General features: G+C 40.3%; 4 protein-coding genes across 5 annotated transcripts in view; 2 read left to right on the top strand and 2 right to left on the bottom strand.

Moving 5' to 3' along the window:
- The window catches only part of LOC133664593 (uncharacterized), a 264,251-nt gene that overhangs the window by 8,564 nt on the left and 231,348 nt on the right, over nucleotides 1–24,339 (bottom strand). The window lies entirely within an intron of this gene.
- The window catches only part of LOC133664587 (oocyte zinc finger protein XlCOF6-like), a 335,370-nt gene that overhangs the window by 169,460 nt on the left and 141,571 nt on the right, over nucleotides 1–24,339 (top strand). The window lies entirely within an intron of this gene.
- Nucleotides 1–24,339, top strand: part of LOC133664645 (gastrula zinc finger protein xLCGF3.1-like) — a 65,192-nt gene that overhangs the window by 23,398 nt on the left and 17,455 nt on the right. The gene's annotated exons all lie outside the window — the stretch shown is intronic.
- On the bottom strand, nucleotides 3,687–22,641 carry LOC133664609 (gastrula zinc finger protein XlCGF57.1-like). Of its 2 annotated transcripts, XM_062069377.1 has the most exons (4): nucleotides 22,069–22,641; nucleotides 14,754–15,008; nucleotides 5,463–6,049; nucleotides 4,995–5,118 (listed from the first exon to the last, which is right to left on the bottom strand). In XM_062069377.1, the coding sequence occupies exons 1-4, from the start codon at nucleotides 22,190–22,192 to the stop codon at nucleotides 5,107–5,109; spliced, it is 978 nt and encodes a 325-aa protein (XP_061925361.1). In that variant the 5' UTR covers nucleotides 22,193–22,641; the 3' UTR covers nucleotides 4,995–5,106. The 2 variants fall into 2 exon arrangements, with proteins under 2 accessions (XP_061925360.1, XP_061925361.1); XM_062069376.1 differs by having other exon boundaries at nucleotides 3,687–6,049; nucleotides 22,069–22,639.

Below are 24,339 nucleotides of genomic sequence, written 5' to 3'. Positions count from 1 at the left end.
TTGTCTGTTTAATAGATGTCATCAGTGTTTGAACCTGACAGGAAGTCTGGGCTTCTCTGCTTAGGCTAACACTCAATAAAGCAAAGTGATGATTGATTGTAAGATACATCCTCAGATGCACTGGGACACATCCTCAGTGATATGCCTGAGATCACTGGGGGTTTCGGGTCTTTCAACATCATACCCCCTCCCTCAGGTGACCCAGCCAGGGTTGATCAGACCCCAGCTTGTGTCCCAGTAGCATTAGCCCACAGTTCACTCCTTTTGATCCTAAGCCATCTAGAGGCTCTCTCTGCTGCCTCCATGGTGGGCTGGGTAGGACGTCGTAGACAGCTTGAACCATGAACTTAATGCGCTGGGGTTCAGCCAGCCTGATCTCAGACCAGGTCACCCTCCTCTCCAGTGCACCCTCCCACCTTGTCCATGCTCCCTGCTGCTGCATACCCACCATCCTGCTGGTTCATACCTCCTCAACCTCTGCACGCACCTCCTTCAGGACTAGCTGGCGTTTGTCTTTTCCTTGTGCCTTCTCATAGTGAGGTTGGGGGAAGGCTCCCAGCCCAGCACGACCTGTTTCCACCGTGCCCACCAGGGCCCTATGTCTCAGCCGAGACTCAGCTACCTCCAGGCTTTCCTGAGCCCTCCACTTCCTGCCAGTTCGCACCACGATGCCCGCTGATGCCACTTTAGCGTCCTTGGAATCGCGATAGAGCAAAGCCTCTCGAGTGCGAGAGACCCTGAACTCCTCGTCCGGGCTACTGAAAGGGAGCTGGAGCTTGTTCGTCTTCCCATACAGTTCTGTGCTGCACAGGCTGCGTTGAAAGCCCATCCATCGGCGGAGGTAGCTGCTGATCTTCCTCTCCAGAGTCTCCACTGTTGACAGAGGAACCTCATACAACAACAGAGGCCAGAGTATCCCGGGTAAGACGCCATGCTGGTAAATCCACGCCTTAAACCGGCCAGGTAAGCCAGACTTGTCTACAGCCGATAACCACGTCTCCAGTTCCTTGATGGTCGTTTGGATTGCTGCAGTATCCCTGAGAATACAGTCGAAGACCTTGCCCAGGCTCTTGACCGGTTTCTCGGTGATAGATGGAATTGCTGTACCATCCACGAAGAAGCGGAACTTGTCTGCCAGTTTTCCCAGTTTGGTGTCACGGCAATCACGTTCTTTGGAGACAAGCGCACAGCTGCTGGAGTGGAACCAGAAAAGTAAAAAGTAAGAGCAATTGTAGAAATGCCCAGACCAGAAGATAATAAAGGAGTCTTGAGGATTTTAGGAGTGATAAACTTAATTGGGAAATTCATTCCAAATTTTTCTTCAAAAACTATGTACCTGAGACAACTATTGCTGGACAGATGTGATTTCAAGTGGACAGAACATCATGAAAAGGAATGGACTCAGCTAAAAACAACATTAACAACAGGGCCAGTGCTTGAATACTTTGATCCATCAAAAAAGACAAAAATATCTACAGACTCCTCAAAGGATGGAATTGGCGCAGGTTTGTTGCAGTCAGAAGGTGAAGATTGGCGGCTAGTTGGGTATGCATCAAGAACAATGATGGCAGCGGAGTGTCGATATGCACAAATCAAAAAGGAATGCTTAGGACTTGTGTATGGATTTGAAAAATTCCACAGTTGAGTCTACGGGATTCCTACAGTAGTAGCAGAGGGAGACCATTGATTGCAATAATCAGGAAAAATCTCAGCTATGATTTCGACCTCATCTATACGCCTGGTAAGCACATTGTCCTGGCAGATGCTCTGTTACCAGCTACAAGATACAGTGATGCTCCCAGCATTAGCTCTACAGAGACTGATGTAAATCTGCATTTAAACCTCATCTATGAATCGTTACCTGTATCAGATATGGAGTCCAGGCATATCGCAGCTGACACAGAGAGAGACATTTGTTTACAAAGAGTAAGCAGGAAAGCATTACACTTTCAAACACAACAATGAGTAGAGAGGAGTGTTATGTGTGTATATGTGTAAATAAGTGAACACTGAAATTCAAGTATTTATTTTATATATATATATATATATATATATATATATATATATATATATATATATATATATATATATATATATATATATATATATATATATATATATATATACTACCATTCAAAAGTTTGGGGTCACATTGAAATGTCCTCATTTTTGAAGGAAAAGCACTGTACTTTTCAATGAAGATAACTTTAAACTAGTCTTAACTTTAAAGAAATACACTCTATACATTGCTAATGTGGTAAATGACTATTCTAGCTGCAAATGTCTGGTTTTTGGTGCAATATCTACATAGGTGTATAGAGGCCCATTTCCAGCAACTATCACTCCAGTGTTCTAATGGTACAATGTGTTTGCTCATTGGCTCAGAAGGCTAATTGGTGATTAGAAACCCCTCGTGCAATCATGTTCACACATCTGAAAGCAGTTTAGCTCTTTACAGAAGTTACAAAACTGACCTTCCTTTGAGCAGATTGAGTTTCTGGAGCATCACATTTGTGGGGTCAATTAAACGCTCAAAATGGCCAGAAAAAGAGAACTTTCATCTGAAACTCGACAGTCTATTCTTGTTCTTAGAAATGAAGGCTTTTCCACAAAATTGTTTGGGTGACCCCAAACTTTTGAACGGTAGTGTATATATACATATATATATATATATATATATATGTATATGTATATATAAGAAATACTTGAATTTCAGTGAATTCTAGCTATACATATACTCCTCCCCCCTTAACCACGCCCCCTAGCCCTGACCACCCAGACCCCGCCCCCTCAAATCTCCCGAATTTGGAGGTCTCAAGGTTGGCAAGTATGTCAATTAGTTGGCTTAATCGTTGCCCTCAACCTCACTGGTAGAATCCGGCAGTTCTCTGCCCCAGGTTTCAGGGAGGAAGAAACACAGAACTCCACTAAGCATTACAAGGGTGCCGAAGACAATGTTGGGTAGGAACCAGTGATAAAAGGCCAACATGTTGATTGGTGGAGAGAGGAGACCAGCTACTCGCCCAGCTATGGACAATAATCCAACAGCTGTTTGCCTGAGGAGAGAGAAGAGTAGACCTGGGAGTAGAGAACACTGGGAATAAAATGTTGACACAAACTTGAAAAAAAATCCATATGTTATACGCAGGACCGTCGTAAAATGAGGAAAGCCCCCAGTAGCCTCCATGACAAAATGGATATACATACACTGAACTAATATATATTCATTCAAATGATTGACTATCTTTTTTGCAGAAAGTCCTTAAAAATAGCACTGTGCTCCTGTAACTCTGACAAAATGTCACACCGCGGTGAGGGATGTATTGTAAAAATAAATGAGAGGATGTAAAATGAAATAACTATAAATGTTTTTACACACCAGAAAAAACAGGCAATTATTAAGTAAATCAGCAGCTTTCTTGTGGTTAAAAGCATTTTCATGGCACCACTTTTGACTTCTTTTCCCTCAAGTTCCTCGAGCTGCGTAGTTCAAGAGAAGAACAAACGATTAAAGACTAGAATAAATAATTTTGTGGATTTTGTCTCAAAGCATACCATGCAGTCCAAAGTACTCTCTGGGACTTCCTGTTTATTTATTGAGGCCATGGTTTCAATAAATAAATAATGGGGATTTTTTTGTATCCTCAAATGTAAGTTTGTAAAAGAATTCAGCCATTTTCGCTCACATTTTTTTTTAATTGCATAAAAGTCTGAGTACATACATATAAAACAATCACAACACAATCATCATATTACAAAAGTGAGTAATAAAAATATATAATAAAAATGATTATAGAGACCTAACAAATGACTCATAAAAGTCAAATTTAAAAATTGTATAAAGGACAACTGTTCAAACATTTCAAACACATGTAGAAAACACTATTATGAATAAGTCTTCAAAATTGTATGATGAATATTTATACACATAAAATGTTTATTGTATGTAAAATATGTCTTGCACTGTTTTACTCTCACCTTTTCAGTCAAATTGTTCTGTTCATTTTTTAATAAAAGTACACAATGTTGCATATTAATGCATGTACTTGACTGAAAAGAGCACTAATATAAAATATCTCATCTATAAATGTAGAAGCATATTAAAAAGATTGTTACACAAACAACAATGTCACACATGTTATATGTGCTGATGTTGTTAGAAAGTCAAAATTAAAGTCTTGACAGTTTATTTCAAATCCTGCAGTTTCATTTGCTGCTGCTGTTCTCACCAGCACACTTGTGTTTCTTACACTGGTACTTAGAAGAGAATCTTTCACCACACACACTGCAACTCAACACTTTCTCTCCTGGGTGTGTTCTCATGAATGCTACAAGGTTTGATCGTCCACAAAAGCTTATGTTGCAAATTGAACAGGACTGTGATTTTTGACCAATGTGTGTTGTCTTTTCGAACACTGATTTTGTGTAAAACCTTTACCACAGATTCAACAGGAAGAAGGTTGTTCACCAGTGTGTGTTCTCATATGTCTTTTCAAATTGCAAATTTCTACAAAACCTTTACTACAGATTGAACAGATAAAAGGTTTTTCACCAGTGTGTCTTCTCATGTGTACTTTCAAATAGTTACTCAGAGCAAAACCTTTACCACAGATTGAACAGGGAAAGGGTTTTTCACCAGTGTGTCTTCTCATGTGCACTTTCAAATAGTTACTTAAAACGAAACCTTTACTACAGATTGAACAGATAAAAGATTTTTCTCCAGTGTGTATTGTTCTGTGTTTTTTCAAACATGAACTGTGTGCAAAACCTTTACCACAGATTGAACAAGAATAAGGTTTTTCACCAGTGTGTATTTTCATGTGTGCTTTCAAATGGTTATTTTGTACAAAACCTTTACCACAGATTGAACAAATAAAAGGTTTTTCACCAGTGTGTGTTGTCATGTGTACTTTCAAATTGTGACTTTGTACAAAACCTTTACCACAGATTGAACAAGAAAAAGGGTTTTCGCCAGTGTGTGTTCTCATGTGTACTTTCAATTTCCGATTTTCGACAAAACCTTTACTACAGATTGAACAGATAAAAGGTTTTTCACCAGTGTGTGTTCTCATGTGCACTTTCACATTGCGACTTTCTACAAAACCTTTACCACAGATTGAACAGGAGAACGGTTTTTCACCAGTGTGTGTTCTCATGTGCACTTTCAAATTGTGACTTTGTACAAAACCTTTACCACAGATTGAACAAATAAAAGGTTTTTCACTAGTGTGTGTTCTCATGTGTACTTTCAATTTGCAACTTTCTACAAAACCTTTACTGCAGATTGAACAGATAAAAGATTTTTCACCAGCATGTGCTTTCATGTGTACTTTCAAATTGCGACTTTCTACAAAACCTTTACCACAGATTGAACAGGTAAAAAGTTTTTCACCAGTGTGTGTTCTCATGTGCACTTTCAAATATTTACTTAGAGCAAAACCTTTACTACAGATTGAACAGATAAAAGGTTTTTCTCCTGTGTGTCTTCTCGTGTGTGTTTTAAGATGACAATGGTATTTAAATGTTTCGTCACAGTGAGAACATTTCAAGTGAGTGTTGTCAGTGTGACATGTCTTATCATCTTTAGAGTCTTCATCATCAGTGTCAGGAGAGTGTGACGTTGTGTCCTCACTATCTGATAGTGGAGCTAAGAGCTTGTCTGCTTGTGATCCTCCACAGTGGTCTACATCAGCTTCTGTTGTCATGTGTTGTGTTGAGCTGCTGCTTGGAGGCTCCGCCTCTCTCTTCTCCTCACTTTCACCTTTGACCTCATCATCTTCACTCTTCACAGGGACACCAGTCACTGGGAACTCCACCAGTCCTTCTAGATGCTCTCCCTCCTGACTGATGCTGTGTTCCTTCTCTTCCTCTTTAATGTGGGGCGTCAGTGAGTCTTCCTCTTCCTTTTTACAGGGAAGGGTCTGTGTCAAAGAGGAAAAGGAGACGCCAGAGGGTCTGTGGCGCCTGGTCTTCCTCTTTGATGGATCCTCCTTCACCATACTGACGCTACACTCCTGTTTTTCAGGCAGAAGTTGTTCTCCACAGACGTCTGCAGGACACAAAATGACAAACATGCTTGAGAAATGTCCATATTTGCTCAGGCACATGAGACATTCAGTAAGTTTACGTGTTCTTAAAAAAACAACTTATTATATGAATTGGCCTGAAAACAAACACACTGCTCTTTACAACATTATTCACAGGAAAAGAAGACCACTTTTGACAAGGGATGGGCAATATGGCCTAAAATCTATATTGCGATAAATTCCATTGTGCCTGAGTGCAGTTGGGATAGGCTCTAGCGCCTCCTGTGATTTTAATGTCAGTTACTGATGTATAAACTTGGACAAAAGGTTACGTTGTTTACAGTGTAAATCTGTATTCTGTATTGTTGTCTCTGCTATGACGCCATCTTGTGGTCGAGTTCGCTCACTGCGAGTGCTGCGGGTTGAAAGTGTATTTCCTTTTGCTTCGTGCCTTGAACCCGCAGTATGGTTTCTACATTTATCTCGCCAAGCAACGTTTGGTTAAAATAGTTAAAAACAAATAAAGTGCACCTTTGTGCATGATGTCACACAAGATATTTCAATAACTGTCAAATAAAAATGAGCTGCATCTCAAATAGTATATGTCCTACGGTGTTGATGTGGAAATAGTTGTCTCAGCATTTTGTTGGTGTGGCACCGAACGGAGATGTTGACATGCGGAGTTTGAAGCACTCTTCATTCTCTAGCGGGTGACTTTTCAAATGATGCTACATTAGCAGTGCTGCTACTTTTTGTAGCAACGCTTTTGCCGCTTAAATGTTCGACATATTCCCGCTTGAAGCCAAACCACCGCCAGACGATGGACCCCGTGCTGTTTTTCTTGGGAATTCATTCTTCCTTCATTTGTTCCCAGATTCATATCTTATCTCTCTCGTATTACCACTAGCACCACTCTGTTAGTATCACAGCTAACGTTACCATGTCGCTACCTGTCTGTTCCGTGGGAGCGTGTGACGTTGCACGTGTGACGTATGTAAGAAGGTGCGCTTGTTTTACGTCTCTGTGAGAAAGAGAGACAGGAAAGAGTGGGACACGCCTGCGGTGCCATGCCTGCAGCTAAAAGCAATTGCGTGAGAACGTATACTCGAATATCACAATATAATCATTTTCTATAAGCACAGAGACGAACCTGCGATATATCGAGTATATTCCATATATCGCCCAGCCCTATATCAAACATAAAAAGTGGATTAGGTAGTGCCTTTAATACATACTTGCCAACCCTCCCGTTTTTAGCGGGAGAATCCCGATATTCAGCGCCTCTCCCGACAACCTCCCGGCAGAGATTTTCTCCCGACAAACTCCCGGTATTCAGCCGGAGCTGGAGGCCACGCCCCCTCCAGCTCAATGCGGACCTTGGCGGACATGGCGACGCCGTCGACGAGCAAGATGAAGAAATACGCTTGCAAGTTCCAAAACGAATGGAAACAAGAATTTCAGTTTATCCAGGACAGTTCGAAGGGGAAGGTGTATGTTGCCTGTAAATTTTGTAAAACAGACTTCTCCACATTGAACACGGTGGCCGAAATGATATACTCATCATGAACGGAGAAGTTAAACAGGGACAATGCTGCCATCTAGTGGATAGCCACCAGAACACAGAAATTCAAGTATTTATTTTATTTATTATGTATAATAAAAAAAATAAAATAAAATAAAAAATAAAAAATAAATATATATATATATATATATATATATATATATATATATATATATATATATATATATATATGTATAGATAGCTAGAATTCACTGAAAGTCAAGTATTTCATATATATATATATATATATATATATATATATATATATATATATATATATATGTATATATGAAATCCTCGAGTTGGTGAATTCTAGCTGTAAATAACCACGCCCCCCGCCCCCAACCACACCCCCCAACCCCCGACCAAGCCCCCCCACCCCCTACCCCCCACCTCCCGATATTGGAGGTCTCAAGGTTGGCAAGTATGCTTTAAAACTGCATATTCAGAACCAATATGCCTGACAGGAACTTGGCACACAAGTTCTACCACTGTGAACAAGGACTTGGAACTCTTACATTCTATAGAGACTATAGTGGGTGAAAATGCAAGCTATCCAAGTAGCATGTGGTTGCATGACTTGAATAGCCCGAATAACTTTGCATGACTACTTTCGCATGGTTACTAATGATGGGCTAATTGAACATGACAGCTTGGATAGCATTATTAGTTTTCAACACCTTTTGGCAGCATTTGATGACTTTGCGGGAGTGAGAGAACTCATTAAGATTAAGATTAAGATTAAAGATTAAAGTACCAATGATTGTCACACACACACTAGATGTGGTGAAATTTGTTCTCTGCATTTGTCCCATCCCCTTGGGGAGCAGTGGGCAGCAGCGGCGCCGCGCCCAGGAATCATTTTGGTGATGTGTGCTATTGTGGTATGCGAGCTCCACTTTGCAATGTTGGCATACTACTGCTTTTTCCTTCCATTTTAGTGTGAAGTGTTCCCACACCTTAGACTTTTTTTGTCGCTTCTTAAAGGCCTACTGAAATGAATTTTTCTTATTTAAACGGGAATAGCAGATCCATTCTACGTGTCATACTTTAACATTTCGCGATATTGTCATATTTTTGCTGAAAGGATTTAGTAGAGAAAATCGACGATAAAGTTTGCAACTTTTGCTCGCTGATAAAAAAGCCTTGCCTCTACCGGAAGTAGCGTGACGTCACAAGAGGTAATATTCCTCACAATTTTCCTTTGTTTACAATGGAGCGAGAGAGATTCGGAGCGACAAAGCGACGATTACCCCATTCATTTGAGCGAGGATGAAAGATTCGTGGATGAGGACGTTAGAGTGAAGAACTAGAGGCAGTGCAGGACGTATCTTTTTTCGCTCTGACCGTAACTTAGGTACAAGCTGGCTCATTGGATTCCACACTCTCTCCTTTTTCTATTGTGGATCACGGATTTGTATTTTAAACCACCTCGGATACTATAACCTCTTGAAAATGAGAGTCGAGAACGCGAAATGGACATTCACAGTGACTTTTATCTCCACGACAATACATCAGTGACACACTTAGCTACTGAGCTAACGTGATAGCATCGTTCTCAAATGCAGATAGAAACAAAATAAATAAACCCCTAACTGGAAGGATAGACAGAAGACCAACAATGCTATTAAACCATGTACATGTAACTACACGGTTAATAATTCTCAGCCTGGTAAAGCTTTACAATGCTGTTGCTAACGACGCTAAGGCTAACTTAGCAACTTAGCAACCGGACCTCACAGAGCTATGATAAAAACATTAGCGCTCCACCTACGCCAGCCAGCCCTCATCTTCCCATCAACAGCCGTGCTCACCTGCGTTCCAGCGATCGACGGCGCGACGAAGGACTTCATCCGTGGGTTTGGCGGCTAGCATCGGCTAGGCGTCTGCTATCCAAGTAAGTAGTCCTTGTTGTGTTGCTACAGCCAGCCGCTAATACGCCGATCCCACCTACAACGTTCTTCTTTACAGCCTCCATTTTTCATTAAACAAATTGCAAAAGATTCACAAACACAGATGTCCAGAATACTGTGGAATTATGAAATGAAAACAGAGCTTTTTCTACGGGCTCCGAATACTTCCCTTGTCCTCGTGACGTCACATGCATACGTCAGCATAATATACGTTTTCAAGCGGAAGTGTGGCGGGAAATTTAAAATTGCACTTTATAAGTTAACTTTATAAGTTGCAATGTTAAGATTTCATCATTGATATATAAACTATCAGACTGCGTGGTCGGTAGTAGTGGCTTTCAGTAGGCCTTTAATTCCCTCGTTCTGCTATGGCTCTTGTCCACTGCTTTCTGTGGCGTCTGCCATTGTGAGTTATGTCGACGAAAAGGTTTTCGAAACTCGGTGTTGTGCAGTGCAGGGGGCGTATGATCTGTGACGTAAACACGCTGTGCAACACGCTCCGTGCTAAATGTGAACTTTGACTACTGTTTACTAAACAAAGCAAAATGCCGTTAAAAAATTAACGACGCCTCAAGCCAGCGAAAATTCCTCAAATATATTTTGTAATCGAATTACTCGAGGAATCGTTTCAGTCCCTGCGCAAGTTTCACTGCAATAAGGCGCTTTTGGTAGCCATCCACAAGCTTCTGGTTGAATTTTTGACCACTCCTCTCGACAAAATGAGTGCAGTTCAGCTGAATTTGTTGGTTTTCTGACATGGACTTGTTTCTTCAGCATTTTCCACACGTTTTAGTCAGGTCTTTCCATTCTAAAACCTTAATTCTAGCCTGATTTAGCCATTCCTTTACCACTTTTGACGTGTGTTTGGGGTCATTGTCCTGTTGGAACACCCAACTGTGCCAAAGACCCAACCTCCGGGCTGATGATTTTAGATTGTCCTGAAGAATTTGGAGGTATTGGTCTTCACCAATCTGAAGCATAGGGGTGTTCTGGGTATATTCTGGCATATTGGTACGACAGGCAGACGATGCAGGTAAAATGGGGGGAGTAGTTTATCCTCTCCCTTTAGAGTTGACAATGGGGTACCGCAGGGTGGGCTTCAATCACCAGGCCTATTTAGCCTGTCTATGGATGACCTGTCAAGGCAGTGGGAGAATGCAGAACAGGGTGCATCATGGGGAACACCTTAATCAACCACTTTATGTACGCTGATGATTTGGCCATTATATCTCCCAGTAGTGCAGGGTTCCACCAGCTTCTTAACTAACATATGCTCAGAATATGGAGTCAAGTTTGACATCAAGTATAATGCCACAAAGAGTATAGTAATGATATGTAGGACCAAGGAGGATCAACATCTTAATTTCCCAGGTTACTATTTGTCTGGTCAAACTCGGTCTGTGTGCAACAATGTCACATACTTAGGCCACATTATCAAAGACAAGATGGAGGATGATGCTGACATGCCTAGACTGCTGTATGTCCATCTTATTATACAGATAACCGATCCTAGGTGTAGTTCTATTAGGTACCAATCTTATATATGGAAACACTGGTATCTGTGCCTGTTATAGAATGTGTAGACACATTTTTAAAGTATACACATATATATACACTACCGTTCAAAAGTTTGGGGTCACCCAAACAATTTTGTGGAATAGCCTTCATTTCTAAGAACAAGAATAGATTGTCGAGTTTCAGATGAAAGTTCTCTTTTTCTGGCCATTTTGAGCGTTTAATTGACCCCACAAATGTGATGCTCCAGAAACTCAATCTGCTCAAAGGAAGGTCAGTTTTGTAGCTTCTGTAACGAGCTAAACTGTTTTCAGATGTGTGAACATGATTGCACAAGGGTTTTCTAATCATCAATTAGCCTTCTGAGCCAATGAGCAAACACATTGTACCATTAGAACACTGGAGTGATAGTTGCTGGAAATGGGCCTCTATATACCTATGTAGATATTGCACCAAAAACCAGACATTTGCAGCTAGAAGTCATTTACCACATTAGCAATGTATAGAGTGTATTTCTTTAAAGTTAAGACTAGTTTAAAGTTATCTTCATTGAAAAGTACAGTGCTTTTCCTTAAAAAATAAGGACATTTCAATGTGACCCCAAACTTTTGAACGGTAGTGTATGTATGTATATATATATATATATATATATATATATATATATATATATATATATATATATATATATATATATATATATATATATATATATATATATATATATATATAAATACATGTATTGCTGCTTTTATTTATTTATTAGATGCCTTTAACTGAATATGCTCGAGCACTGTTTTTAATATTATGTTATAATGCCTTTTATACTGTATTTTTTTTGTTTGCTTTATGTACTGTATGTGATTGTATGTCTATTTGGACGTTGGAGTCTGCAATAAAGCTTGATTGATTGATTGATTGAATATATAATTTAGTAACAGGCACATTTGAAAAAATATGTAATATTTACGCATTTTTGCTCATTAACGCATTAATTTCAAAAACGCATCACAACGTTCTCTTTTTTTCAACAACATCAATGAATATTACACACTGCAGTAGAACTGAAACGATTCCTCGAGTAACTCGAGTAATTCGATTACAAAATATATTCGAGGAATTTTCGCTGCCTCGAGGCGTTGTTGAGATTTTTTTACGGCATTTTGCCTCGTTTAGTTTAGTTTCGTAAGGACTGTTTAGGTATTGCACAGCGTGTTTACGTCACAGATCATACGCTGATCATACACGACACCACTCTTTTAAATACGCATGAGTTTAGAAAACCTTTGCGCCGACATAACTCACAATGGCAGAATCCGCAGAAAGCAGTGGACACCAGCCAAAGCAAAACGAGGGAATTAAGAAGCGACAAACGTCTAAGGTGTGGGAACACTTCACACTAAAATGGAAGGAAAAAGCAGTCGTATGCAAACATTGCAAAGTGGAGCTCGCACACCACAATAGCACAAGTTTGATGCTGCAGCACCTGTCGAGAAAGCATCCGATTGAGGTTATTCATTATGATAACCAGGATGCGCTCTCTCACTCCCGCGATGTCACCAAATGCCGCCAAAAGGTGTGGAAAACTAACAACGATATCCGAGCTGTGGTGTTCAATTTGCCTTTCGTTAGTAACCCCGCGAAAGTGGTCGGGCAAAGTTATTCGGGTTATTCAAGTCATGCAACCACATGCTACTTGGATAGCCTGCACTGCACTTCCACCCACTGTAGTCTCTATAGCTTAGGCGCCGATCTACATTTCTGCCTGTGGGTGCTCGGACGGGCGGCAAATCTGACGCTACTTTTCTGAGCATGCTCGGTTTTTGCTTGGTGGTGACGCACCACTGGTTTCACATTTCATATGCAGTATTAAAGGCACTACCTAATCCACTTTTTATTTTTGATATAATGAAAACTGTTCTGTTTTATTTTTGATATTAAGAATAGTTTTATTTTAACTTTATCATATTAATTTTTAACTAATTGTATATATGTTTTCATCTCAAAATGAACACTGATTACTATTTTGCATGCAAAGAACTCAATAAACTGCATTGCATTTTCCAAATGTAAAACTGTTGTCATCATTATTAAGTGGTTTGACTTTTTATATTGTTTATGTATTGTTGGCAGGTTGAAAACAGCTCAGCGGATTTGCGTGGAGAAACCACCAATCAAACGGCACCGTATAATAATCATCAAAAACGCACGAGAGACAAGAACTTTGTTAATGCGGTCACAGCGCATTGGGCTGTGAGCGCACCTGTTTTTGTTAGCACACACAAATTGGCACAATCAACCACGGACGCATTTCAGCTGTGCATGTCAGCTGTGCATGTCAGCCTTCAATAATGAAAACAGGCGTTTAGGAAATAAAAGACAATCAGGCCAAAGGCAATAATTGAGGGCACATCTTAACATGTATAATTAAACCTTAATTAAGCAAAAATATTTCTCCGGCCCGGCTGCACCAAATAATAATATAAATCCATTTATTAAAGTCAAAATACAAATTAGGCAGCAAGAGAAGTATCCCACACTTCTCTTTTGTAAAGTAAATTTGTACAGCCGATATGGACATCTATATCAACTATATGATTTGCCTGAGAAGCTGGACAGGACAATTTATTTTTTATTTCTTGTATGCAAAAATATGATTAATTCAATTAAATGGTAAATGGGTTATACTTATATAGCGCTTTTCTACCTTCAAGGTACTCAAAGCGCTTTGACACTATTTCCACATTCACACACACATTCACACACTGATGGCGCCAACCACGACCCATCAGAAGCAGGGGTGAAGTGTCTTGCTCAACGACACAACGGACGTGACAAGGTTGGTAGAAGGTGGGGATTGAACCAGGAACCCTCAGGTTACTGGCACGGCAACTCTCCCAACCGCACACGCCGTCCCACAATTACTCGATTAATCGATCGGGATATTCGATAGAATACTCGATTACTAAAATATTTCATAGCTGCAACTCTAGAATGCAGACTTCATAAGAGCCAAGAAACATAATAAAACAACACTTACTGTACAAACTCTGCTGTCACTATGACGCAGATTGATAGAATGTTGTTTTATTCCCGTTTAAATAAAGAATGATTCATAATCGTCATACGGAAAAAGGGGGTAAAGCCAAGCGCCTTTTTGTGTCGTTTGCCATTGCTGGGTCTAAATTGGCTGTCAAACGGTACCAACTTGTCAGAGTACGTCCTCATCCTTCTACTATCCAGGTGAAAGGCACGATTTGTGATCTGGAATAATCTTTCACCAGGAGCTCACCAGCGGGTGATGTCAACATAGACACACAAGCTATAAATAGTTTGTCTGCGTTAGCACTTATAATAACAATATCACTAATACTTGATTGGTATTCAAGCCACAAAATGCAAATGGAGTATTGTTGGCGCTTTTTGGATGGTTATAGAGGACCTCCCATTGGCTCCATTGCAAGTGGACTTTTATTTACAATTATGAGTTAGAATGTGATAAAAAAAAAAATCCATTGTCATGTCTTTTATAATGATTGTGAACGATAGAAAAAATTCCCCAAAAAAGTGCAGTTCCCCTCTAAATTCCAGTGATTAGATTTAAGACTTGAAGTCTATGAGCATGAAGTGATGAAGCCTACTTGGATGAGAGGACAAACGTCTTCTAAGACAAAGTGAACAGTCCAGTTGTGATGGATTGAATGCCCTGAGAATAAAATGATATGTGGATGTTGTGCTTACTTGGACTGTGATGAAGCTGTGAGGACTCAGGTGGTTTGTCTTCATGCTCTTCAGTCTTCACAGAGACAACAGTCAGTGGAAACTTGGTGACATCATCCTCCTCCTGCCCTAGAAGACACTCTCCCTCCTGAGTGATCCACACTTCCTCTTCTTCCACTTTAATGTGGGGGGGCTGTGGATCATCCTCTTCCACTTTAATGTGGGGGGTATGTGGATCATCCTCTTCCTCTTTAATGTGGGGGGGCTGCTGGACGTCTGTTGGGTAAATAAGTAAATAAGATAAAGACAGAATATAAATAGTTTTGGACTGACAGTTGTTAACACAATGACATTAGTTGTGTTTTTTCTTTGTTGTGTTAAAAGTATATAGCAAAACAACCAATAAAAACACAGGAAATACCTCCTCTGGTCCCAGTCACTAAAATTATTCAAAAGTGGTATACAGTGAGTACAAAAACAGACTTGGAAATTTGATGGAGGGCAATTTGAAAAGTTTTTATAAGTACGAGGCAACATTGATTGAGGCATTCTTAACTTTACACTCACTGATGTAAAGTGTGTAAATATTTTATTGTGTATACAGTCTATGACTCCTAAACTTTATCTCTAAACTTAACCATGATCTTGTAATGACATAGTCATTACCATAACTTCAATATCATTGAAATAAAACAACTCCAAAATCACTTTAAAAAACATTCATGGTATGTTTTTGTCATCATGCAAAATACTTTTTTGTGGTCATGTTGTTGGCTGGGCCAAAAGGAACTTTTACCAAAACATGTTTTACTATGTGCTGTTTTATGGAGTATCTCCATCAACAATTCCTCTTTAGGAATTGGAGACCATCTACGACACACTGAAGCAAAGTCAGTCACCTTTATGTTTTTTAATAAATCAAGTGTTGACTACTTTGGTTATTGAAAATAAATGTTTACTTTCACTTATTGATGCATGTAAGTCAGAATCAGGAAGTGAAATTATTAGATTTGATTACAGTATAAAATGTATTTAGTGAGTGTGTGAGTTTTGTGTAAACATGTTGATACAGGTTTACATCTTTTTGGGGACTGGAACACAGATATGTCCTGAAAGGATGCACCCATTTTTAAAACCTTCACTAAGCTGTGCCACCAACATTGCCTCACTTAGCTCATTAAGCAAACTACCAGGGTGATTGAGTCCTTTTAAACCTTCATAGACCTCGTTGTTACTTCTGACCAGTCTAAGATCACCACAAGTGGAACTACTGTATGCGGCTGAAGTGATCATTCCATGATTTTCTGTACCCGTAAAGAACATAGAACCGAAGCTGATGGCCACAAAACAAGCGAAGCTAAAATCTTCAAGACCTAGACTAGCAAGGCTTTCAATGACAAACTGGTACCTTAAAACTCGCCCCGGTACTTGCAAGTACACAAGTCTTTGGGTCATTTCCTAACCTCAGAAAAGTAAATAACTTCACAGTCAAAGTGGGTGACAATATTATAACAAACAAAAATGAGATTACCTATCTTGGCTGCATCGTAGCCAAGATAGGTAAGGTCGGCCGCCGCCTCCTTCCTTAAGCTTCTTTTTTGGAACTACCTCAGGTTGAAAAATGGTCCCAAGAAGAATGTTGGGACCATTCTAACTCTCCAGTGAAAAAATTACAACTAAAGTAGTCAAAGAATCGACCGACGAATTATGTTCCCGATACCAATATTTTGGTACCGGTACCTGTCCAAAAATGTATTTTGATACTTTTCTAAATAAAAGGCACAATCTTAGGGCACATTAAACATATGTTTCTTATTGCAAGTTTGTCCTTAAATAAAATAGTGAACATACTAGACAACTTGTCTTTTAGTAGTAAGTCAACAAACAAAGGCTCCTAATTTAGTCTGCTGACATATGCAGTAATATGTTGTGTCATTCATATTCTATTAATTTTTCAAATTTATTAAGGAAAAGTGGTAGAAAATTGGGGCAGCACGGTGGTAGAGGGGTTAGTGCATCTACCTCACAATACGAAGGTCCTGAGTAGTCCTGGGTTCAATCCCAGGCTCGGATCTTTCTGTGTGTAGTTTGCATGTTCTCCCCGTGACTGCGTGGGTTCCCTCCGGGTACTCCGGCTTCCTCCCACCTCCAAAGACATGCACCTGGGGATAGGTTGATTGGCAACACTAAAATTGGCCCTAGTGTGTGAATGTAAGTGTGAATGTAGTCTGTCTATCTGTGTTGGCCCTGCGATGAGGTGGCGACTTGTCCAGGGTGTACCCCGCCTTCCGCCCGAGTGCAGCTGAGATAGGGTCCAGCGACCCCCGCGGCCCCAAAAGGGACAAGCTGTAGAAAATGGATGGATGGATGGTAGAAAATTGATTATTCGTCTACTTGTTCATTTAATGTTAATATCTACTTATTTTCTGTTTTAACATGTTCTATCTACACTTCTGTTAAAATGTAATAATCCCTCATTCTTCTGTTGTTCGGATACTTTACATTAGTTTTGGATGATACCACAAATTTGGGTATCAATCTGATACCAAGTAGTTACAGTATCATACATTGGCCATGTGTCCAGAGACATATTTCCTGAGTTTATAAACATAACATAAATTTAAAAAAAAACGAAAGAAGATGTTGTGATGCCAAAAAATATTGATGTAATCATAGAAGTAGTACTTTTTAGAGGCGGTATAGTACCGAATATGATTAATTAGAATTGTGGTACTATACTAATACCGGTATACCGTACAACCCAATGTACAATGAATTGATTAACGTGGACTCTGACTTAAACAAGTTGAAAAACTTATTTTGGTGTTACCATTTAGTGGTCAATTGTACGGAGTATGTACTGTACTGTGCAATCTACTAATAAAAGTTTCAATCAATCAATCAAACCCTAGTTCTTACATAGTAGGATCACCCCGCTGGTGGGTGGAAATACACTTAAGACTCTAACACAAGCGCTCATTTAACCCCACTTTGACTACGGAGTTTATGTTTGGTACCGTGATGCCTTAAAAGCCTTGAAAAACAAACTCCAGACAGCCCAAAACAAATTGATTGGGCTTCTACTCAACCGTCCATCTCGGGCTCACCTTTCCGCCAACCATTTCCGTAACGTGGGGAGGCTCTTGGTGGCCGACAGAGTACATCTTCTTGCAGTTGGTCTGGTGTAGAAGATGCACCATACCACTAAAATACCCATGTACCTGTCTAGTAGTGATGGGTCCGGCAACACCGATGCATCGGCGCATGCGTCGAGCTCATAGAGCGATACCCTGTGTCGGTGCGCGTATCGCTTTTAGAAAGTCACGTGACCGAACACGAGCTGTTTTGATCACGTGACCGCTCATGAGCTGTTCTTGTCACGTGACTGCTCATGAGCTGTTCCGGACACGTGACCGATACGCGAACTGTATCGCACTGACGCGTGCGCGCCAAACTGTGTTTATAAGGAAGCGGCGCATCTGTCAACGAGATGCACCTGGCAACAGAATCGGCGCACTTCTCTCGTTGGTCATTTATCGTCGTCGATCATGGAGCAGCCTCAGGGAAAAAGAAAAAATTCCGCTGTGTGGGACTATTTTGATCAAATACCGGATAATAAGGTATTGGTGTTCATTTCCTTCTCGTTTCATCCTCTTCTCTCAAAGTTTCCACTTGATCTATTAGAATTCAAAATCTCTTCAAAATGATTCTTAGTTTACTATTCATATTTTCTGCAGGTTAAATGTCGCATTTGTTCGACAGAATTGTCGTACATCAACAAATCCACCTCCTCAATGCTGAGGCATTATAGGGCCAGGCATGAAAATGAAGTTCCAGAGACACCCAGGATAAACTCAAGTATACAGCCATTCTACAACTTACTCAGTTAATTTTTTGAGAATTAATTCCCTTCTTCTTTATCTCATTTTTAACCATCAAGCTACCAGGAAGCAGATGCTGGATGAGGCTCTGCTGAACTTCATTGTGAAGGACTGCCAGCCCCTCAGCATTGTGGAGAGTGAAGGGTTCAGGGAACTGGTGCAGGTCCTTGAGCAATCATATGTTTTGCCTACCAGAAAGGTTTGTGTGGAAATGATCTAAAGTTGTAGTTGATACATCCAATTTATTTAATATTTAAATTGAATACGTTGAGTTGCTTTTGGTTTGACTTGGTGTTATTTTCAGACCATCAAAAAAATGCTGGTGACAAAATATGAGGAGGAACGGGAACAAGTGAAATTGGAAGTACAGCAAGCTGTGGCAGTGAGTATAACAGCTGACATGTGGACATCTGTAAACATGGATGCTTACTTGGCTCTTACCTGTCACTACATAAATGATTATTTGCAGTTGTGTACATCTGTGTTGGGTGTGCAATACTTTCCACAAAGTCACACTGCTGACAATTTGGTCCAGGTCAAAAGGGACATGATGGCAGACTGGGCCATAACTAATAAAGTAAAGTGTTTTGTGACCGACGCAGCACCAAACATGATTGCATCCACTAGACAGCTCCAAATTCGACACTCAATTTGCATTGCACATAGTCTTAATTTATTAGTTAGAAAATCATGTGACCAGATCCCCACACTTGCATCCATCAGACACAAAGCTAGGCACATTGTCACATACTTCAGATCGAGCACTACAGCTAAGGAGAAGCTTGCTCAAGTGCAGCAACAGATGCGACGGCCAACCCTGAAACTCATCAATGAGGTGGCAACACGCTGGAACAGCACATATGAAATGCTGTCAAGGCTACATGATGAGAAGGAGTCAGTGTGGGTATCTCTGGCCTCTCTAAAAACAGATTTGACTCCACTTACAGCTGATGAGTTTAACATCGTAGGAGAAACACTTATTGTGCTTGCTCCTTTCCATCAAGCCACAGTGGATTTGTCTGAGGAGAGGCGAGTGTCAGGGTCAAAGGTCATCCCGATGATGAAAATGCTCTACCTTGCACTAGAGCATAGTGCTTCAACCTTGCAAACACAGGCAGCTAAACACCTCCATGAAAATTTAAAGCGTCGAGTCACAGACACTGCTTCCAATCTGGAGTCATTAAGTGTGTTGACCCTAGCAACACTTCTTGACCCCAGATATAAATCACTCGGGTTCCGCAGTTCTTTTAAATTAAATGACGCCATCATTCGCCTACGTTCCGAATGTGCGTCTGTCATCGGACACACAAATGAGCCCCTGCCAGGACCATCTGCAGAACAGCTGTCTGCACCCACTTCAGGCATTTATTCAGCATTATTTGTTTGTTGTTGTTTGAAATAATGTAATAAAATGCATATTTTTTGTTTTTAAGATAACCTTTGGAAACATCTGGATATGGAAGTGGGAAGGCAGACAAAAAACTCTACTGCAGATGCCATACAAGAGGTCCAACGGTACCTGGCAGAGGGAAATGTAGCTAGGTCCCAGGACCCATTAAAATACTGGGACCAACAGAAAACCACCTTCCCAAACCTCTTCCAGCTATCACTTCATTTCCTCTGCACTCCCGCCTCCTCTGTGCCCTGTGAGCGGGTATTTTCTACAGCCGGAGAAATAATAACCAAAAAGAGAAATCGTTTAAAATTTAATACTTTGGAAAAACTGTTTTTTTTTAATAAAAATATGTAAAAAAAAAAAAATCCCAGTCCACAAGCATCATCATTCACCACACGTTCTCTTAGATTTCCATGTTCTGATACATGTTCACATTATTTATTGACTAACAGCATTCCATGATTAATATCAATAAATTAATATTAATAATAAATGACAGAAAAATAAGCACACGTATGACTGAGGAGTCATAGTGTAACTTTGTGTGGTGTTTGAGTTGTCCGACTTTTTGTGTGGCCTTAAACGCTTAGTGGTATGCGTGTTGTTGACGAACACCGTTAGGGCCGCTTGTTGTCACTGTCGCTCAAAGTTGCATTTCAAAATTACACAGAATAAATGTGTTTAATTTGTTTAGAATTCAGATGAGTTTGATTTGGTGCGCGGCATATATTTGCTGTGCGGCGCACAGTGTGCGCAGAGGACGCTTGAGCAGTGCGCTATTGCGCAGGCGCGCACCTTAGAGGGAACGTTGCACAGGGCACAGAGGAGGCGTCAGTGCGATACAGTTCGCGTATCGGTCACGTGACCAAAGCAGCTCATGATCGGTCACGTGACCAAAGCAGCTCATGATCGGTCACGTGACCAAAGCAGCTCATGATCGGTCACGTGACTTTTTAAAAGCGGTACGCGCACCGACACAGGGTTTCGCTCTATGAGCTGCTCGACGCATGCGCCGATGCATCTGTGTTGCCGGACCCATCACTACTGTTACTAGAGAAAGTTACAGAAATGACGGCGTGGCGAAGTTGGTAGACTGGCCGTGCCAGCAATCGGAGGGTTGCTGGTTACTGGGGTTCAATCCCCACCTTCTACCATCCTAGTCACGATACATGTTCACATTATTTATTGACTGTATCTAAAAAAGATAAAAATATATTTTTATTTAAATGAAGATATGAAATAATCCTAAATGAAATACAATGACTTGGTTTATATTATTGTATATACTAGGTCATAAAATCAGTGTCAGTTGAGTCGGTCCATAGGTTGCCTGTAGGGATTTTTAATGTCCAGCAGATGTCAGTATTTAGTGACACAGAATCGACACTATCAATACAGTTTTGCAATGTGTCGAAACGCTTCATGAGGCCTCATCGACCCATCACTACTGTCTAGACACTTCAAAAATATATTCACCATTATAACACCAGAGGTAGTTGTACAAATCACATTCAACCCAGGTTTCACTCCAAAAAAGGTTCTAATTTGTTTGGCTGCTATACCACCAAAATGTGGAATAGTCATAAAGGAGTGTAAATCCCTTACTTCCTTCAAAGCCGCTTGAAAACACATTACAGGTTGCGGCTACTCGTAACTGGGAACAGACAAAACATTTTGCTTTTTTTAAATTATAATTTCATTTATTTTCTTGCAGTATATTTATTGTACTTTAAATGCTACTTTCTACATAGTACTGTGTTCTGTGTGAGTGAAAACATATTTCAACTGAAACCATCTCAGGCTTTCTTGTAGCAGTGAATGTGTACCGTGATGAAACTGTACCCTTTCCTATGCAAACTTCTCATAAGTCCTTCAATCAATCAATCACACATTGTTACAAACTGAGAGGAACATCAACCTCAAAATGTCTCGTTTTCATGAAGAATCTAAATCAAAGCATTGCATCATCCCCACAAGACAAAGCATCTTCCTATTGAAGAAAAGTGTTAATAATGAAATATAAAGTTAGTAAAGATGTGAGAGTAAGAAGTAAACAAACCTGTTCTGTATAACACAACTTGATGTTTCTTGAAAACAGCGTCCTGTAGTTGATGTTGTCGCTCCTTCTCCTCTTTTGTTGGACAAAGTTCCTCCTCATACTTTGCTATCGTTCTTTCGCACATTTTCACACAATCACAACACTTTACACTCACATTTGATCTCTACTTAGCGATGTGTTGATAACGTCCGCGTCTCTTTGTTAGCAGCTAACAAGCTAAGCTAACTAGCAAGCTAAGCTAGCACATAAAGTGCGCTCAGACTAATGTATCCGGATACAAACAATGACTAACAATGTTTCATCTACTACACGACATATATGCGTACATGTATGCACTAAATACAAATAGAGAAACAATAATGGCCAGTGGCCACGTTTAGGCCTTCTCTGTCAAACGCCATTTTGCTTTTTACTCCTTCGTCTTCTTTGGATTTCCAGCAGACTAGTAGAGCATCTTAGGCCTCCACAGCTTCTTAACGGGACTTCTTCGTCCTGTCCTATGGTCCATACTACATTCTACAGTACAGGAGGTCGCGCTAGCAACCTTTCAGTTAGTGATGGGAGGAAATGTGCGATGGCTTCCAGGTTTATGACGTGTACTTTTTCTTCTTCTTTGGTTTAATGGCGGTTGACAAGCAACCTTGTGGTGTGCATTACCGCCACCTACTGAAATGGAGTGTGGACGGAGATGGATCCCTACTCTATATTATCTTATTTAACCCAGTCTTTTTTTGAATGTATATACAATGTTTTATAACCTATGTGTTCTGAGTGCAATCCTAAAATATCTTCCACTACTAACCTAACCTTCTCTTTCACCAACTTATTTCCCGGTATTTCCCTTTCTCTATTGTATTTCCTTCCTCTTTGTAAAATCCAAGACTTTAGTCTTTCCAACAGAGAATCTTAAACCCCAAGCTGTTCCCCATTCTTGAACTTTATTTACCGCTTTTTGAATCTTCTTTTCTTTATGATTAGTATTTCTACCTCTCTTCCACATCACTCCATCATCACAAACAGTGCCACCTCCACTAACCCTTCCACTTCACTAAACACTTCATTTATCATTATTGAAAACAGAACTGGACTTATTATACTGACTTTTGAGGGCAAGAAGGAGACTTTTGCAGGGCAATCTCGGAGCCTATTGTTGGTCAGCAGAACAGGGACTTGAATCCTGGGATTAACGGCCTCACCTTTTCTCCTTCAAACATATTGCTGGGTATTGTGGCCAAACAGCTCAATTTTAGTTTCATCTGACCACACAGAACTTTCCTCCAGAAGGTCTTATCTTTGTCCATGTGATGTCAGATGAAACGAAAATTGAGCTGTTGGGCCACAATATGCAGCAACATGTTTGGAAGAGAAAAGATGAGGCAATTAATCCCAGGAACACCATGGCCACCGTCAAGCATGGTGGTGGTAGTATTATTCTATGGGCCAATTTTGCTGCCAATGGAACTGGTGCTTTAAATGGGACAATGAAAAAGTTGGATTACCTCAAAATTTTTCAGGACAACCTAAAATCATCAGCTCGGAGTTTGGGTCTTTGGCACAGTTGGGTGTTCCAAAAGGACGATGACCCTAAACACACGTCAAAAGTGGTTAAGGAATGGCTAAATCAGGCTATATTTAAGATTTTAGAATGGCCTTCCCAAAGTCCTGAATTAAACGTGTGAACAATGCTGAAGAAACATGTCCATGTCAGAAAACCAACAAATTTAGCTGGACTGCACCAATTTTGTCAAGAGGAGTGGTCAAAAATTCAACCAGAAGCTTGTGGATGGCTACCAAAAGCGCCTTATTACAGTGAAACTTGCCAAGGGACATGTAAGCAAATATTAACATTGCTGTATGTATACTTTTGACGCAGAAGACTTGGTCACATTTTCAATAGACCCATAATAAATTCATAAAAGAACCAAACTTCATGAATGTTTTTTGTGACCAACAAGTATGTGCTCCAATCCTTCTATCACAAAGAAATAAGAGTTGTAGAAATGATTGGAAACTCAAGACAGCCATGACATTATGTTCTTTACAAGTGTATGTAAACTTTTGATCGAGAATGGAATATACAAGGGAATGGAGTATGACTAATTCAAAAGGGTGTGTATGTGTGTGACTACGTGTGGGGATTAACGGGAGTGTTACCTGGAAATGTTGAGCGAGGTGCAGTAGTCCAGGGGGGGCAAGACAAGCTCGGAGATCTGTGAGACAGGCAGGAAGTCGGGGGCAATAGCAAGGCGTCAAAGTCCGTGTCCAGGCGGG

Source organism: Entelurus aequoreus, linkage group LG14 (assembly GCF_033978785.1).
Source record: "Entelurus aequoreus isolate RoL-2023_Sb linkage group LG14, RoL_Eaeq_v1.1, whole genome shotgun sequence".
Lineage (NCBI taxonomy): Eukaryota > Metazoa > Chordata > Actinopteri > Syngnathiformes > Syngnathidae > Entelurus > Entelurus aequoreus.
The sequence above is the reverse complement of the archived record's forward strand: the minus strand, read 5'-3'. Positions and strand labels throughout refer to the sequence as shown.

Bases quoted from the DNA above. Each gene is read 5' to 3' on its own strand.
- LOC133664609 (XM_062069376.1), bottom strand. From the start codon at position 22,192: ATGTGCGAAAGAACGATAGCAAAGTATGAGGAGGAACTTTGTCCAACA. The intron at 15,009-22,068 runs GTTTGTTTACTT...TTTACCCAACAG, and splicing joins AGTTGTGTTATACAGAACAG to ACGTCCAGCAGCCCCCCCAC. The intron at 6,050-14,753 runs GTAAGCACAACA...TGTGTCCTGCAG, and splicing joins ACAGCTTCATCACAGTCCAA to ACGTCTGTGGAGAACAACTT.